At 35.9% G+C, this 19,778-nt stretch overlaps 1 protein-coding gene across 1 annotated transcript in view; it reads right to left on the bottom strand.

Moving 5' to 3' along the window:
* Positions 1–331: 331 nt before the first annotated feature.
* The window catches only part of LOC129741609 (protein vestigial-like), an 84,812-nt gene continuing 65,365 nt past the window's right edge, over positions 332–19,778 (bottom strand). Inside the window, exons 4-5 of the mRNA XM_055733348.1 lie at positions 17,991–18,284; positions 332–441 (exon numbers count right to left, since the gene is read on the bottom strand). Coding sequence (XP_055589323.1) covers positions 332–441; positions 17,991–18,284 — 404 coding nt within the window. The remainder of the gene's footprint in view (positions 442–17,990; positions 18,285–19,778) is intronic.

The following is a 19,778-nucleotide window of genomic DNA, read 5'->3' as shown; positions in this document are numbered from 1 at the left end:
CGCATTTTTTTCCCGAACAGTGGGATTTTACGAACGTTTGTGGTATGAAAAAATATAGCAGTTAGGCTTCTATTGTATAAATCCCAAACTGGCTAAACACTGTTTTTTCCTAAATTGTGTTTCAAAGAAAATATCTAACCATATTTTAAAAAATCGAATAATGAATTCAATTAACCCACAGTGAAAATCTTCATTATTTTTTTTTCAGCTTCTCTCAAAGTCCAGCGTTATTGTCATCTGGTTCACACGGAAATTTGCAGAGCGAGCAGCAGAAAAAAAATCAGATCCACATCGCCAATATCCAACATTTTTTCTCGTGTACCCACTACTACTATACCCATCCTTGGGTCAGATTTAATGGCGGCTCCTTTTGTTCAGCTCTCATGTCGTTCCGGGACTGCATTGCTCCCAGGCTTCCTCCCTTCGCCATCATCGATCCAGCTGCATGCGAACGTAGTAAATCACAAACCCAGATAACTGCCCGGTAAGCTTTCGTAAACGATTTCCTCCTCCTGTTTAGAGATCTCGATTTCTCACGGATTATTCGGATTCAGGTGGCAGCTAGGCGGTCCGTCGTTTTGTTTTGGTTTTCCAGGCTTGTCCAGGCGTTTTTTTTTCTGCGTGTTTCCAATCCAGTGCGGAATGGGTGAAAGATTATCGCACGTTCGATTTAAAAGGACGGAACGAACCAGGAGACGGAGAGAAAATTGTGAAATAATTTGTTTCCTCCAGTTTAGATCGATCTACAGCTTAGAGTTCGGCGGACATCGATGTGATGGGGCGAAAGGAATGGAAGTTTGTTTTTATTTGCTTCGAGCAAAAACTTGGAGCAGGCAAAACCAAAAAGGCAGAGTGAGATGAATTTTTGCAAGGTCGTTAGCCATGGAAGATCTTCCATGGCTTAAGGGATTTTATTTCCCTCAACAAGATGACGGCATCATTTGTTTCTTCAGGTCATGGATTTAGATCGAGCTATTTTATCAGCAGTATGATTCCTACTAAAGTCATTCTTATTAAAATATGAATTGATTTGGTGAATATAACAGGATTTTTGAAAAAACTACCTCTGACCCGGTAAAAACCACTAATAGATCGATGAAAACTACTAAACTTTTTGAAATTTGGTAAAAACTAGCGAGCGTTCCATTAAATTTACAAGCTTTTCAGGTAAAATTACCTAAATTTAACAGTAACATTGAGAGCTGTCAGTATTTCGACGGCTTATAACATTTCTCAGTCACCATACTCCGGTTTTTTTTTCCCTAAATATGTCCGGAATATTGATAGATGACACTTGCTACAATTTCATTACAGTAGCACTCGGTTTTAACACACCGAGCTAAATGCCTTATCCATCCTAAGTAAAAAGAGTCAATCAAATCTTAATAAACCATTCATTGAATTGGCAACCAACGGAATCTCGTTTCTGATCTTGTTCTTAGTTCTGATTCTTGGCTTCCGCCGGTTTTGGATTGATACTATCTCGTCCGGTATGCTAGGCATGAGTTTCGAGATTTTCGAGGACCACCATATTCGAATAGCTAACGAGCTGGTGGCAGTCAAAAGATTAACGAAATAAAAACAAACAAACAGTTAAACACACTCCGAAACAACCCCACCAAATATTTTGACTATTTCATGCATCCGAACAGTGCAAATATTTGAAATAATGTATCTTCACTCGCGGACACGGTGTCATACTCAACTGAAACAGCCGACATCCGCAAAAGGCGCCCCCTTTGCCTTAAGGCATGTATCCTTCCTCACCAATCCGCCTCATCCTTCATTCACCTCCCACAAACATTGTGCGTCGTCGTCGTCGCCGCCATCGTTTCGAGTGGACTATTTTTTCCCAGCCAAAAATTTTTCACTTTCGTAATTGATCTTTTTAACAGCGACATTAAATTTAGCGGAGAAATTCGTCGAATAAATAAACATTTTCGAATTTTTCGGCAAACCGTTTTGTTTCGTGCGCTCCGAAACACAACAACAACCCGGTCGGACGCGGGACCAAACAACGGGCAAACATCAGAGACATTCCACACGGTTTGACGCGTCCTACAGGCTACACACTCTATCTATTCCAACGCAAAGACGACGCCCGTCGTCGTCCGTTGAGATTTTCGAGCGCGCTCGATTAACTCGCAGAAGCGCATCGCATGGCTTCGCCGCATGCAGTTAGATTTCGCGGTCTTGGACCCCAAGCATCCTGAATTTAGTGTGGCATCGTTGTCAAGTTCACACCCCAAGTCAGGCGTAAAATCATGTTCTTGCATCTGTACCTATCAAGTATCTGGTTTGAGGTGTGGTGCTTTAGAAGTAACGAAGATTATCCGTGAGAGATTGTTGAATTCTAGCACATACATATTTTGTACATTATCATGTTTTGCGTCGCTCCATTTTTGTGATATAAGACAAAAAAAAAGTGATAAGTTCATACCAAAGGCGCAGAACGAACGTATTGCAGTATTATCCATTGATCGGCTTTCTTAGCTGGGATTGAGTATTGGTAAACTGTGATTAAATTTTTTCGAGCACTTAAATAACTGATTTACGACCAAAAATGTGCATCTGAGAAGCATTGATCCCATAATCAAAAATTTGAAACATCTGCGAATCCCTATTTTTGTTGCCATAAATGTGAAAATTTATATTATACTTCCTGCCGTGATTCCACGATTCTTATGAATCTCAACACAGAGATTCACTCGGGCACGTCGTCTTCTTCTTCTTCTTCTGATTTTATTTGCCAATACTATTTTTAGCACGATTCGGAACTGCTTTATCGACTAGCTCCTATACAGTACAGTTACAGAGAATATATGAACAACGTTTCCGTTTATACTCCGTAGGATTTACAATCTTTTATACTCCGTAGAGATATTTTGCATTCGTTTATACTCCGTAGAGTACTCAGACACGTCCGTCGCTCCCAAGAATAGATCAACGACTGGTTTGTGTTTTTGTTTACACTTTGTATCTTCTTTTCCAGTGTTGCCATATATTTGTTTCACTTATTAATTTTCATAACTTTTAATTTTTTATTCTGTACTTTGTTCATCTCATCCCTATATTCCTTCTCATCTCTTATTTTAATTTAAATCTTTCATAATTTTGTTGTTTTTAAAACTATTTTAAACTTTCATCTTTATTCATCTTTATGTCATCAATAAAAATTTCAATACGACGAATCACCAACAACTATCAACAATCATAGAAGCAGCCTTCAAAATATGTTCAGAGTCCGATTTAAACCAAATAATCAGCAGCAGGAGTCTTAAAATCTGCGCTTCTTAAGGCCAAATCGAAACAAACAAGCAGCAGCTTAAGCTATAAAAATCTGAACTCACTGATATTCCCTATTTTCAACAAACAATCCACAGCAGCCTTAGAAATCTGCGCTTCCTAAGCCAATCCTTTTTTTATCGAAAGAGCAAATCAAAACAAACAATGCAAACAATCAGCAGTAGCAGCCTTAACAATCTGCAATTTTCTAGCCTCTCTGTCTTATTTAGCCGAGGAACGAAAAATCAGTGGCATCAGTCTTAAAAATTCGTATTGCGTTCGGCGCTTCGTAAGTCAATCCGTCTTTTTCCAACGGAAGCCCAAATTTTAACGAACAGCATCAGAAGCATCAGCATCTGCAAAAATCTGCGTTTCCTAAGCTAATCCGTCTTCCTCCACCGGAAGACCAAATCAAAACAAACAATCAGAAGCAGAAATCTTGAAAATTTGCGCTTCCTAAGCCAATCCGTCTTTTCCACCGAATGCCAAATCAAAACAAACAGTTCTAACAAAAGTCTTAAAAATCTGCGCTTCCTAAGCCAATTCCGTCTTTTTCCACCACAAGGCCAAATCAACAACAAACAATCTTAGCAGCAGTCTTAACAATCAGCGCTTTACCATCATCTCCGTCTTATATACCGGAGGAACGAATAATCAAAGCAACAGCCTTAACAATCTGCGCTTCCTGGTCTTCTCGTCTTATTTACCGGAGGATTAAACAATCAACGCAGCAGCCTTAACAATCTGCACTTGTCCAGCATCGCCGTCTTATTTACCGCAGTCGGAACAATTTCTAAACCATTTGAGCATCAGACTTGCATATCTGTGCTCATCTTACCAACTACGTCCTTGTCGTGATTTCGCGATTCTTATGAATCTCAACGTAGAGATTCACTGAGACACGTCTGTCGTTCTCAATAATAGATCAATGACTAGCCTGTGTTTTTGTTTACACCCGGGGCTAAAAAACAGAAAAAATATATCAAAAAGCGCTTAAATATCAAATTGGTCTGTTTAAATCACCGACCAGTGAGTAGGTATAAAATATTGTTTCATTTGAACGATTATTATAAAAACTTGTTTTTTAAGCCTTTGAGAGAGTTTAGCATTGTAGAGGTTTACAAGTTTCACAGAACTGAGCATGCCCCATCTGTAAAATAATAGATTTGCTGATTTTGTTGGGTTCCGGCACGAGTTTTAAGCATAAACGATTACAACTCTTTTCAAAAAGTGCTCCGATTTCTGTCGAAAACTAAAAAAAATGTTGCAAAAATGCTGCAGCGAATTTCTATTTGCCTGACCTAGGTTTACACTTTGTATCAACTCCTCCATTGTTGCCACATATTTGTTTTACTTATTTATTTTCATAACTTTTATTATCTTTATCTTATCCCAACACTTTCTTACTTTGTTTTCGGCGCTAGCTCTTCAGTTGTCAAAATGAGCCCTAGACAAGAGAAAAGGCATTTACAAAATTTGCATACTCACCAAATATTTTCCAATTTTGGCAAAAAGCTCGATTTGTCTCAAAAGACGATGTTTAAATTCAAGAATTCTACCCTGTGACCATAATGGGAAATGTTTATTATGTCAAATTTCCGTTTAACGATTTTGTTCGATATGAAGCTTTGGAATTACAAATCTCGACAATTCAATGTAAAATATTTTTACCACCTTTCCCGTCACCGTGCAGAATTCTTGAATTTAGGTCATAGTTTTTAAATACAAATTTAGCTTTTTCGCAAACTGATAAATTTACAGAGTGGCAACTTGAAAGTGATACACTTAGTTTTTATGCATACAACTGAAACCATTTGTTGTTTCTCTTCGAAGTCATTTTCAATATCATCTATAAGTAGTAAAATAACAAACTACGTACTAAAGTTTAATTTTTTTCACCTTTTACGGACGGCTCATATGTAGATCTTGGTTTATGCTAAAGACGCCCGCAGGTCACATCTTTTTAATCGAACGAAAATTGTTGACTCTGAAAGCAACATCGGACCAGCAAAACGATCATATTGATGGAGCATATTTTTGCAGTTAAAATCAGTCGAGGGAGTACGACGCTTTGCTTCGCTGTGTCTCATTTTTCAACTAAGCGATTTCCAAAACTCAAATTTTAATTTACTTTTTTTCGTTAAATTCATTATCGTTTTCATAGAACATACTTAGTCTCTCAAAAATCTCAGTCCTTCAGTATATTAGAATGATGATTATGATGTTATATTGACCCGAACAGCTTTGGAAAGTTATATAAATACCTGACAAAATCCAGGCATTTGATATCAAAATTGTCAACCAAAAATCCAGGCAATATCCGGGCAAAGTTTCTGGTTTCTCTCATATTAACTAGAACCTTCTCATTTTCCCGTACAAATTGCCACAAGTACCACAATTTCAATCATTGGCTGCACAACTTGTGCGATATTGAAGTATCTTTATATCACACCCTTTCATGAATATTTTTTAATGACACTTGCTCAAAAAGTTTCATTTTGCACGCATTTAAAAAAAAAATTACAACACGATTTGTGATTTTTTGATTGATTTGGCAAATAAAGTGAATAAATCCGAGCAAAACCCGGGCAACAAAGCCGGGCTGGACTTTTCCCAAATTTTGTATTAAATATCCGGGTTTACCCAGATAAAACCGATCAATCTGGAAACCTCAGTTTAGATCATGGGTGACCAACATTTTCAACAGGCGGGCCAAATTTCAAAAATGAGATTGGCTGGCGGGCCAAAAAAAAATTATTCTGAAGTTTTCGAGAAAAAAAATAGATTTTTGAAAACGCTATAAAAACATTTGCCTAGGTCACATCGAGTAAAGATTAAACTTGCCAGGTTGCTCCCAAAATTCGAGAAAAGTTCGATTCGCGCATTCACCATGTTTGAAGCATCCAGTTTACCTCGTTTCAATATAAATAATCCATTGAACAAATATCTATTGAATCAGAAAATAGTCCGGATTTTTTCGGCCCGGATAAGTGCTGAAAGAATTCTGGCAACCTTATTACAGATTCATCTTAATGAGTCGTTTTTGTTACTTGCATATTTTTACAAATTTGGCTCCATTTGAAAAATAGTATGAATATTACACAGTACGAAATGAATTATGCCTCCCAACTTATGTACGTCAATCTTTTCAAGGCATTAAAAATTTCATCGGTTTAAAATTGACATAAAGTCAATTTTATGCTCCCCCCCCCCCTTTTCTAGTTCACCGTTTTCCTCAGAAAAATTTGATAAATTTAAGAAAAACCGCAGAACGGTATTGTTGAAAAAAGCGTACACAAGCTTTTGACATTTAAAAGAATAATTATTTCAACGAACTTTAGTTATATCAGAAATAGTATTGATTTTTCAAAGTACGAACCTCAACCTCAACTCAATCCAACTCTTTCCAAATTTTCCAATATCTCGATTAGACAAGTGAATTTTTAAGGCCTTCTATAAACAGGATAAATACGAATTTGATTTTTTGCACCTTTTTCATTTCAAAATTTTGCTAAAAAAATCGTTCTTCTGAGAGATTTGTCAGTACCAAACCGGTTCTAGTTGAATGTTACTACCCAACAGTGAATTCGGTCTAGTTTTTCATTATTGATGTTCATAAATACAGAGCAAGATGCCAATCAAACGGAGAGTGGGGTAACGTGGGCCACTCTCACTATCTCAGATGTGTGCTGAGATAAAAATCTGAATCCAACTGTCTTCGCCGTCTTTTGCGTCAGCATATTTTTCTCTATGTTGTTGACTTAAATACGCACCATATGCTTCTGTTATTTATCAAGCTTAAAAAAATTAAAAAAATACTCACATAATTAAATAAGCACCCGCTAATTGCATCCATGGGGAACCTAAAGTTCATAACAAAAATATGCTCATATGCTTCGCGAAATATTTCATTCTTTATAAGGAATTTTGCCGAAACGTTCGCGAGCCAGGTTTTCGAAACTTTTCGATCATAAACAACTCTCTTTTTAATTTTTCATCTTAAATTTCTTTAAAAAACGAAATGTATTACGAAATTTCAGTTTTAGGTCAACTCATTAACTTTGCATGTTATTTGGTAAAATCCAAAAAATATTGTTTTTTTAAACAGTCAGAACTTGAGGAAAATAACTTATTAAAAATTAAAAAAAAATTAAAGATCAAACTTTCGATATTTTACATAATTCGCAAAAGTTATTGAATTTGGATGGATAAACGAAGTTGATGAAAAAGAATTAATGTTACGAATGGTTGAAGTTGTTGTAAAAGTGTAATTTAAATTATGATGCTGATATGCTTTGGAGATTTGTTACCACTTTTAAACGAATTTTCTGAGACTATCCAAACTCCTCAATATTACTCAACATACACTAGAGTCCGCTCAAATGCTCTTCATACCAATGATATGATGTCACCAAAACTAAATCAGGAAAAATTGAAAAATATATGATGGAATTTACAGAAAATGATTCAAATACTGTACAATTTTGATAACTTAAAAATTGTAATTTTAATTGATTTTATACAGTGACGGTAACCAAAGATACGCTCACTTCAAGATACAGAAAAGGGCTTTGGCACGAACATTAATTATTTTATACGGACTTTCCATGTTCGCAAAGCCATCTTAAGAGTTCGGGCAACAAGATTCATGCATCTAGCCATGGTAACCAATGTGTGTCTTGGAAAAACAAATCTGCTTTAAAAGTATATCTGTTGGAAGTGAGTACTTTAGAGCCATCTACAATGCTTTAAATGGTAAAAATATATTTTGGTTGCCCTTTTGGACGAATTATTAACCATATATTGCCATTCGAAAAAAAAATTGATTTGAATTTGAATTAAACCGAAACTCTGCTTTTCTTATTTCACTCTGTTCGAGAAGAAAATCATCTATTGAATGCTCAATTGGGAATCTTTTTGTTCATAAAAACAAGTATGTTGAAATTGATACCAACAGTGCGAATACGAACAACGGTTGCTTTGATAGTTTTGTATGTTATTTGACGTTGAAGTTGTTGAATACTCAAACCATTGACCCCCATGGAGGGTGTACAAGCTACTTTAAATAGTCGCCTGTTATGATACCCCTTCTCAGAAGGGAGCAGCACTGAGCGTATAGAAAGCATTTTCGATAAGTTTCATGGGTCTGCGGTAACGGTATAAGTGCAAAATGATCTATTTTGAGTAAATAGTGCCAAGCGATTCTCCATGTTGAATTGTTTAGATTTTTAAATCATATTCGCCTAATTTTACGTTCGAAAGAAAATTAGAAATGTTTGAAAAATGTATAGAAAACGGTCAAACACAACAATTTAATTGTTTGCTCAATTGATTCTCGAAATTAGTTTTTATACACTTTTACCCCTTTGGCTTATATCACTTCAAAGAAATTTTCAGATGTTTGTTTTGATTTTAGTAAGAGTAGATTCAAAGAATTTTTTCCATATATGCAGACCAAGAAAACCGATCAATTCTTAGAACATGACTTTTTCAAAATGAGCCTCGCGGGCCACAAAAAGTTGGTCATCATGGTTTGGCCATCCCTGGTTTAGATAATCTTTAAAACTAGTTTCAACTTTGTGGAATAGTTTTGAATATTTAGGATTGGCATCGAAATTGTAAATGTTCCTGTTTAAAATATTATGGATAATTTAAAAATGGAAAATCTGAAACAGAAAATGTAGGACATTTGGAGCTAAAATTAGGACGGTTGGACAAAGGGCTTGAAATAGGGGTTCTATACATATTCACTAACCGGGAAACAACGAGTTCGGTAATTCATTTTTCCGACCAGTTTTAGTTTATTCGTTTAAAATTATCGAATATTGGGTCAACATATTCAGCTATTCGTTAAAAATTGGATCAAATTGGATTGAATCAAATTGGATAATTTTTAACAGTTTTTCGGTAAACTGCAAGTATGAGTTCTAAATATTTGACTGATCTACAAGTCGACTAAACTTAGGCATTTAATTCCTACCTATATCCATTTAAATAATGCCTCAAATAGATCTGAATCTTGAAACCCCTTCGCCGCAACTACAGCCTATCTATCGGCATGTCCCCAGTTGTTTTCGGTTCTTCCGAAACGTGCCGTAATTTATTATTTTTGTACGCCGTTTCATTAACTCGTTTACCGATTATGTCTGCCGGTTTGGCAGTTTTGCTCCAAAACCAGCCAACAGACAACACCACTTGCAATCGTACATGCGTATCAACGATGCATCTCCTGCTGCTGCTCAGTGTTTCCCTGTTTCGACGACGACATCCCCACGTTTCGGGACAACTCAAAACATGAAAACATACAACGACACAGCAGAGAGCGTTTAAAAAGGTAGGACCAACAACACTTTGTTCCGAAGAATGTAAACCTCTTCACGGTACGCCTGAGACGTCTCAGATGTGGACGCCTATTATCGAGCAGAAGATTTTGTGGGAGAGAAAAAATAAAAACGGGAGACACCGAGGGTGTCGTTATTTATGACGACTTCCCATATTGTCAGGGAACCACTGAACCGCCAAAAGAGCTGGATTCTTTATTCCGGATTTCGTTTAACCCAGTCAGTGTTTGACTCCGCTCATGAGTAATGTGGTTGGCGTTTTTATGAATTACAACCCAAGTACAACCCGTGTCATTAATGTGGGAAGATGGCTACCGAAATCGTACTTACTTCCAATTAGACGTACGGCTCCACTATTCGCGCCACCAGAAACACATGTGAAATATATACATCATTAGCGTCATTATAATCGCATTTAATTAAAGCGAAAGCGCAATTTAATCCCAAACTAAAGGAAAATTGCCGCCAATTTCGCCGGAAAATTTCGCTCACTTTGGACCGCCTCCAACGCGCAATGACACGGCAGCCGGCAATCGCTGAATGGGAATGATAATTAAAATATTAATAAGCATAAGCATAATTCAAAGTGACACTCCACGTGTCCCGGGGAAAAGCGCCGCGGGACATCTCGGTGACACCTTCTGACAAGCTGCGATCGTCTTCATCACAGCCTCTCGGTGGGAGAGTGAAGTCAGGAGAAGACTTGAAGGAGGGCATCGTTCAACCTCGTGTTCATATTTAGGTAAATGGTGGTAATGTTTAGCTGGGATGAGAATGTTTGCACCTTATGATGGGTTCTTGAAAGGTGACATGACCGGCTGTGATTTTCTGTCAGATTTGGGTGACAGTCTTGCGTAAGTGTTCCCGGGACGCGCTAACAAATGATTTGTCAAACTTCATTACGACTGATTTAACTCGGCTCAACTGTTTCTCGATGATTAATTAATGAGCTGGGCAAGAGTTCACTTAGTTTGGAAAAAGATATATGAGGCCCTTGGAGCCAAAGGGGTATAAGTGCATAAAAGCTTATATCGATAAAACACGCTTTGATTCTTTTTTGTTTGGGCATTTTTCAAATATTTTCCGAAAGTTTGTATTTTTCTTCGGAATGTAAAAGTATCTAAATAAATCTCCAAAAATCTTTGAAAATCACCCAGTATAGCTTGAAATATGGAGAATCGTGTTGCACAATTAACTCAAAATCGATCATGTTTGCACAGGCTCTTAGGACCTCATGTGTACTTTAAAGCTTAAATAAGTTTTATATAATGGATGTACATTAGGGTGGCCCAAAATTGTACTATGTCTGGGATTTTGGGAGGTCAAGCTTAAAATGATAGCTTAGGGTGTTGGAAACAATATTTTATATGGCAGCGACTCAGAAAAATGATGTTTAGAGGTCGCACTGGTTCGATTTTTGGAAAAAGGCAATTTTTTCGTCATTTTGTCCTAATTACATTATCAGATCTTGAAAAAGTATCAAACATGTGTCTCTGATATTTTTTAAATTTTCTTTATAATGTAAGTTTTAAACTATAAATTTATTGAGACTGTCTTGGACTCTTAATTTGTATGTATGATTTTTTAAAATACGCAATACTATGAATTTTTGTAAAGAAAAGTTATTAAAATTAACAAAAAAGTGTACTTTGGATTGAGATTTTTAATCAATTGAATTCAAAAGATGCGCGACGTTATGATGTGCAACGTTGCACAAGAAAGTATATAGCTATGACTTGTCGTTTCAAAGTAATTCAAGTTTTACTGTGGAAAAAAGTCACAATTTTCAAATTTTTGCTAAGAATTGCTCTATATTATGATGTGGATGAGTTTCGAGCAATCTTAGAACCAAATAAACTCATGATATCAATTTTTTTCAACTTTTTATCGATCCTTAAATCACCAGAAAGAAACATTCCAAGTTTCTAGATTTTTTATTGATTGAAGGTCGTGTTACCCATACTTGGGTGACGGTTTGGTGAATGTGTTATGGCTACAATCACTAAATAAATTTAAAATAAAAATCTAGAAACTAGTCATGATTGTTTCTGCTGATTGAAGGATCGATAAAAGGATGAAAAAGTTTGATATCAGAAGCTTAGATTGCTCGAAATTCATCCACATCATAATATAGAGCAATTCTTAGCTAAATTTAAAAATTGTGACTTTTTTCCACAGTGAATTTTGAATTACTTTGAAACGACAAGTCATAGCTATACATTCTTTTGCTAAGTTGCACATCATAATGTTGCGCAACTTTTGAATTCAATGTTGATTGAAAATATTAATCCAAAGTAAGGGAAAGTCGGGTAAGACGGACACAGCGGGTAAAACGGACACTTTCAATATTTCGAAAATTACAATGTTTGGCACAAATCCAATTATGGGAATATGTTTGCCGAAGTGTATTAACACTGTCGAGACCCTTTGTTTATTTATAGCAAGCAAGGTCCCATAATAGTAAACAAAACAAACAAAAACTTTGAGGATCAATTATTTGATGTAATTTTCTTTCTTCATAAAATAGTTCATAACTCGCAAAATTTCCGAAAATTTCAACCGTTTCCAAAGGTACAGTGTTTATAAGGCTTCTTTTCAACCATCTGGAGGAAAATCAGCGAATTTCGTCCAAAGGGTTGTTGTTCAAGCCGTTTTGAAAAAAAAGTTGCTAAGGCGGATAAGACGGACACCTTAAAGTCGGGTAAAACGGACACATAGTTTACTCTAGGTATTTTAAATTTTTCATCGGTTTGTTCCTCCATATGACTTTGAAAGACCTTGGCAAGAGTAATTGTCGGTTGAAAAGCACTCACCATCTCAAACAGGCTATAAAAACTGTAAAAATAGGATCTCTGGTGGAGAAAGCGACTATAAAATACGGAATTCCGAAACCACATTGTTTCGCCTCAGAACTAAACCAGTTGGTTCCATTTTGGTATAAAAACGTTTTCAAATACTTAACTCACAAAAATATCTACTTTTACAGCAATTTTTGGGACAAAATGTATCTTTTTTGAGCAGTGTCCGTTTTACCCGACCATTTTTGAAAAGTGTAATTTGCAAGCATGTTTTAGATAGCTATAAAAACAGTCTTGATAAAGGAAACTTACTTATTCCAATGGTGAATGCGATAGCAAACAACCTTAACTGCCCATCTGCACGAAAACTGCCATGAAAATAGCCATATCTGATTTTCTATTGCGATTCTACCTTAGGGTGTCCGTCTTACCCGACTTTCCCCTACACTTATTTGTGAATTGTAAATTTTTTTTCACAAAAATTCATAGTATTGCGTAACTTAAAAAATTATACATACAAATTGAGAGTCCAAAACAGTCCCAATAAATTTTTAGTTCAAAACTTACATTATAAAGAAAATTTAAAAAATATTAGAGACACATGTTTGATACTTTTTCATGATCTGAAAATGTTATTAGGACAAAATGACGAAAAAATGGCTTTTTTCCAAAAATCGAACCAGTGCGACCTCTAAACATCATTTTTTTTGAGTCTCCGCCATATAAAATATTGTTTCTTACACCCTAAGCTATCATTTGGAGCTTGAGCCCCCAAAATTCCAGACGTAGTACAATTTTGGGCCACCCTAATGTACATATAAGATAACTACAAGTAGAGTTGGAACTTTACACATAAAGAAGAAAGCAAGCATTTTCTTAGAACTTATAAATTTAGCATTTCAGATTTTCCTGTTTTATCCGGCTTTATTGAAGTGTTTTCCATCACTATTTGAAAAGTTAGAGACGCTAATTAAACGCTAACTCAACGGTCAAAGTTAGCGGCTGCTAAATGTTTTGCTAGCGTTGCTAGCGACCACGGAATATTTTGTTAAAGTAAGCGTTCTCTAGTTTTGAGCGCTATTCGGTAACCAATGTCAGAAAATTATAGAGAATAATTCGAAAGAGTTAAAATCCTAGGAAAAAAACTGAGTGAAATAAAATTAAAAAAAAAAAAAAACAAAACAATAAGGTAAAACACGATAGTCTTCAGATGAAATGTTAGTCTTAGTTGAAATTTAAATAAAACTAGCATAAATAAGAAATTGATTTGTGAAGAAAATAGTATTTGATGTAAAACCAGTTTTTTATGTTTCTTCAGAACACAATGTCTCAGTAGACTGAGTCGATTTGGGGTCATTTTTGAATTTCTCAAACCCTGGGATCTTAAAAGCTTTGTTTTGGTCCAAAACTCATCCATGATTTTTTGCAGAATTTTTAAGTAACGTTTACATGAGTTAATTTGAACTTTTAGGTTTGTACGGGAAAATTGAAAATTTTGTACTGAAAAATCAACATCATTTTTGTTTCTTCTGTGGAATCGAGCCTGCTAATGGTTTTTGTGCCAATTTATAAATTTCTTACAGGAAATTTTCCGCAGAGCAACTTTGTCGAATATCATAACTTCGTATCTTTTTAGACAAAAAAGTTATTAGCTCTTTACCAGGTGTATGTCTTTTGGCATTGATAAGCAAGAAATTCAATTGACACCACTGCTGGGTGCCTAGCGAAGTATTGCAAGGCCACTTTTCATGCCATACTTCGTGGGGCACAAGCAGTGGTGTCAATTGAATTCATGATTTATCAATCCAAAAAGATATACACCTGTTAAACAGCTAATAACTTTTTTGTCTAAAAAGATACGAACTTATGATATTCGACAAAGTTGTTCAGCGGAAAATTTCCTGTAAGAAATTTATAAATTGGCACAAAAACCGTTAGTAGGCTCGATTCCACAGAAGAAACAAAAATGATGTTGATTTTTCAGTACAAAATATTCAATTTTCCCATACAAACCTAAAAGTTCAAATTAACTCATGTAAACGTTACTTAAAAATTCAGCAAAAAATCATGGATGAGTTTTGGACCAAAACGAAGCTTTTAAGACCCCAGGGTTTGAGAAATTCAAAAATGACCCCAAATCGACTCAGTCTAATGTCTCAGAATCCTTTTAACACTTGAGATTCAGAGCAGCCCCTTTCCTAAATTGTGATTTTAAATAGGGATTGAACCGTAAATAGCTCATCACATAATGATACAAACAACATACTGTGTTCAGCAAAGTTTAAGTGCACAAAAATCCGCATCTTTCAATGGCATTGATATAAATAAAAATCACGCTAGGTACACATTTTTGTCAGTTAAATACAAAATTTTTGAACCAACAAAAAAATTTTTTTTCTAAAAAATAGCTTGCTAGTTTTAAATTTTGATACAATTTTGGTTCATTTTTTTAATTTATAACGTGTAGTTTTAAATCCAAACAAAATTTAAAAAATATAAAATATATAAGTTTTGTGAACATTCTTGGACCCAGAAATTATTTAAAATCAAATTTAAAAACTGAACTTTTTCAAAGATTGCGTTTGCGGAACCCCTAAACATGATTTTTTTATTTGTCTCCATACAAATTCTTGTTCTTCACATCCTAATCTACCGTTTGGAGGGTGAGCCCCCTGATTTCCATATATTATGAAATTTTGGTACACCCTAATGAGCATTTTAACTAACAAAACATGTTTGAAATACTTTAACTAGAGCAATTTTAATGGATGATTACCTGAAAACTTTTTATGATGCTCAATTTACGGTATTTGAAGTTAATGGTATTAAAATTTTGACTTTATGCATCCTTAAATGATGGCTCAAGAAATGTAAAGTAGGCGTTGACTTGTGAGAACGTAAAAAAAATTCGCCTTGTGGTAATATGTTTTAACAGAAAAGAGTGAAAACTTTTGACAGATCTTAAGGAAAGAAAGAATAACTTTTCGATTCCATCGTCCATTGAGGTCAATTAATTTGATAATAATCACGACGGCGATCATACTCTAGGAATGCACAGTTGAAGGAAAACAACTCAAGCTACCAAAGGTTGCGGTATCAAAACAGAATAAATCCATTGCTCTTGCTAAGTCCCTAATGCAAATTTTTCCCCCAGCGCATGATTCTAAAAATTTGTTCTGTTTCTGACGACTACTTTGGTAAGGTCGAACCTTTTGGATTCATAACAAATTTTTCCTAAATTTCATGAACAAACAGTATCAAAACCACATTTTATTTCTAAAAACTCATGTGCAGCGATTGCTTGTGCCTCATGCCTTGTGCATGACAAGAAGTCATTCAATATTTCGCTAGGCACCCAGCAGTGATGTCATACCCCTGTTAAACAGCTAATGACTTTTGTGCCTTATTAGATATTAAGTTACGGTCCTAACTATATTAACTTTAAAGAATTTATAAATTGGTACACAAACCATTAGCAGACTCGGTTCAACAGAAGAAACAAAAATGATGTTGATTTTTCAGTACAACATATACAATTTTCCCACACAAACTTGAAAGTTCAAATTAAGTCATGTAAACGTTACTTTAAAATTCTGCAAAAAATCATAGATGAGTTTTGAATCAAAACGAAGCTTTTTAGTCCCTAGGGTTTGGAAAATTTAAAAATTACCCCAAATCGACTTAGTCTAGTGCTGTTTGATTTCGACACGTCTTGTCGAGTTGTGAAATGCTAAGCCAAAAAAAACCGTTCGTAAGATACCCTAGGACATGAACACGCCAGGGCTCTGAAAATATTGGATCGTTGAAAAAAGCGGAGTTATTCGACCTTGAAAAATGAACTCGATTTTGTCTATTTTTAATCAATTTTTTTATTTATTGTTTGTTACCAGAAGGTGACTAACTATACATTGTTTATTGACTTATTTGTCTATAATCAGAATCGATTAAAATGTTAATTTACCTTTACGAAAACATTCACTAGATTCATAGTGAAAGTAATTCTAAGAGGAAGATATCAGTATTCCGACATTCAGGAAAAGGATCGGAGTATCAGAACATAAGAGTCTATAAAATTAAATTGAAAAACGGTAGAGTCACCAATTTAAAGAATTTTGTCCAGTAGATGCCGAATGGCACGACTGTCCGTGATGTGTTAAAATTGATAAGCTGAAACAGTTTTTGATGCGGGATTCGTTTGGGAATATCACTTTGAGACCCTTCAGTGGTGCCGTGAAACATATTCCTACCTCAAATGAATTCTTCTTATAATTGATAGTTCAGAACCAACTAATGTAACATCTTCATAAGCTTCGATGTATGTTGGCGCCATCGAAAGATTAATTTCGTCTAAAGTCCATGTAATCCTCGGAAGCATGAACATTTTCAAACATGATCGTCACAAAGAAAGTCGTAAAACATTATTCCTTTCTCAAAAACGAAACTCCAGGGCAAAAAACACACAAGTCTAATGCTTTTGTCTTGCGTTCTATAAATTGATTGTGTCCCTCGCTCGATTATTAACCATTTTGTTGGTTCATCCAAAACGACTCAACCTTTCTCGGTCCTGTTTTCCTTCCTTTCCTATATCCCCATCGTAAGTTTGTTTGAAGGTTTCGGTTTTTCCCCCTTCAATACTTTACGATGTCATTTCTAAGGTGGGATCGTAAAAGGGTGCTCACTATTATTTATTGGTTCTCGGTGGTTTCCAAGGGATTTTCGAACACGCGCATCTGGGTTGTTTTCCTTCTGTTTTTTCTGTGTGTGTTTCGTTCTGTTCCGTTTCAATTTATAAGAAAGGGTAACCCGAATGACAGAATATATGATGACAACCGTGAGCGGCTGCTGACGGGTGGCGATGATCCGACCAGATAAGGATTGTAAAATTGAAAATTATTATTTATGAGGTTGGCCTGCTGACCGAAGGTTTTTCTTCAGGTAAAAAATGATTTATTAGGCTCAAAATAATCAATGATATCGAAAACTGATAAACAAATGTTTATCGATGCGGCCCCAATGTTTTTTGTTCAATATAATTATAAATAAATGATCTGTTTGTATTACTGTCAAGTTGAAATGAAATGTTTGTTTGATAATTTATTAATTCAAGCTTGGCGATAATTTTATCGTTTAACATTGAAATAATTGAAAACGTTTTTATTGCATCTTTAACGCGAAAGAACGAGTGAACAGTTGTTTCCTCATGTCTCAATTATATCTCCATGCTCTTTTAAAAGGCTGCACTCGGTTGCAGCGTTCACCTTAAGCCGTAACTTAGCACCGAAGAAGAGGGGGATATTTTATGTCTTTTCTGATTTATTTTTATGGCTTTTGGGTTAAGATGGTATAAACAGCTAATTACCATCGTTTAAGTACTATGATCTCGGTGCGGTTTTTCCCCTACCAGGGTTTTAAATGGCGTAAAATATTTGGAGCAGCTAGTCCCGGAACCAATGAACGAACTTGAAGCGAAAAATCATGACTCGGAAACTCCACAAGGCATATTCCGCTTTTTTAAGATCTAATTGATTCCCCTCGTTAAACACAGTCAGCCAATTCGCACACTTACCTTTGTTATTTTTATCACTAAAATTTAACGCCCTCGAGAAGTGCTCGTCCACCACGCTGGCCGAATCGCCCGAATAATGGGTAAACACGACGCACGTCGCCGAGAGGTACTGCGCTCGGCCTCCGCCACCACCCGAAGCATCACTGCTTGCAGCACCACCCCCAAGACTCCCACTGCCACCCGGTCCCCCACTTCCGCTTCCTCCCGGACCACCGCTTCCGTCGTGGTGCAGGTTATTTGGCGAATCAGGACCCGAGGAGCAGGAACTGTCATTGTGCGCTCCCGAAATGGTTCCTGGAATAAGAAGTGAAAAAGGAAACATAAGTCAATGAACGGTGACTAGGTAGTTTTAGTTGATCATGATTAAACATTGAAAGGAAGCGGATTCAGATGAAGGATTCTGATACTTGGGGGAAAATTTCTTTAACTTTTATTGTGATAGGACTATCCATGTGACTCGATATTTGATTCAGGTTAAAACAAATTATATGGCAAAAAGACTCCATAAGTTTAGGAGGCTCATCGAAAATTAATTTAAAAAAAATCAGTCTTTTTTAAATCAAGTATTTAACACCGTACCTATTGCTCTTCTAGAGCATATCTTGTTAGAATTGGGATAAGTCTATCTTGGATCGATTGCGTGACGTCGATGTTTTCAACTCAGACCAGTTGCTGGTATAGGAGTTTCATTTAAACGATCTTTTTGAACCAATATTTGTTTTTTGGCTGAGCCACACGATGTCTTTAAACTCACCAAAAAGAACTTTCAACACGAAACTGAGAAAAAATAACGACCCAGGACATGTCCCGCTTTTTAAGAAAATGTCCCGGCGTCCCGCTTTTTTTCTCAAAATGTCCTCGTTTTTTCCGACAAAACTTTTGTGGTAGACTCAACCCTTTTCTGTTCTACCACTTCAAAATAGATGGCCCGTGCTAGACGAAAACGCTTCTTATAAAATCCCTCAATCATTTTCAACTCCAGTAATTTTTTTCTAATCTTTTTCAATACAATTATGATTTTTAAATCTAGAAATGTTCTTACTAAAGTACTAAAGTACTTTGATTTATCGGCCTAGCGGTGAAAAGTGATGTCCTTTTTAGTAGGGACATCTAAAGATTATGAAATTTTTTTTTTATATATAGATGGATAGAAGGTTAGAAGAAATGAAAGATGGTGAAAATGAGCGGGTAGAATTTGTCTAGAAGCATTACCATCACATACCAAATTTTTGTTCCTCACGAGCCTACTACTATGAAGTGGTAGATACAGATAGAGTTGCATCTACCACCACACATTAGTAGGCTTAGCGTGGTCCGCCCCACAAGCGAGAACTTGTAGTGCGGACGAACAAAAAGATGGTATGTGATCGCTCAGATAAGCTCCCTTTAACTCAGAAACGCATCTATCGATGTTTAAGTCTTCTCAGTTTGTTATCTTCGCATTCGTTACATGCGGGGTTTGCATGCGAAACGGTACGGTCGATAGTCTGATAGTGACCAACCACCGATGCTATGATGTCGTGTTTTTTTATTTCTTTTTGGCCAAAGTTATTTAATTTTATGAAGAGATTAACCACCGTAATTTTTGTTTGTTACTTTGATTTATCGGCCTAGCGGTGAAAAGTGATGTCCTTTTTAGTAGGGACATCTAAAGATTATGAAATTTTTTTTTTTTTATATATAGATGGATAGAAGGTGTTGCTGACGGAAAGGCTGGCAACCCTTCCTCAGTCGAGCAGAAAGCGCCACAAGGGACAACCAGCAGCGAATGAGATAGAAGATTAAAAA

The sequence above is a fragment of the Uranotaenia lowii genome, chromosome 2, assembly GCF_029784155.1.
Source record: "Uranotaenia lowii strain MFRU-FL chromosome 2, ASM2978415v1, whole genome shotgun sequence".
NCBI lineage: Eukaryota > Metazoa > Arthropoda > Insecta > Diptera > Culicidae > Uranotaenia > Uranotaenia lowii.
This window is presented reverse-complemented; position numbering and strand designations above follow the sequence as displayed.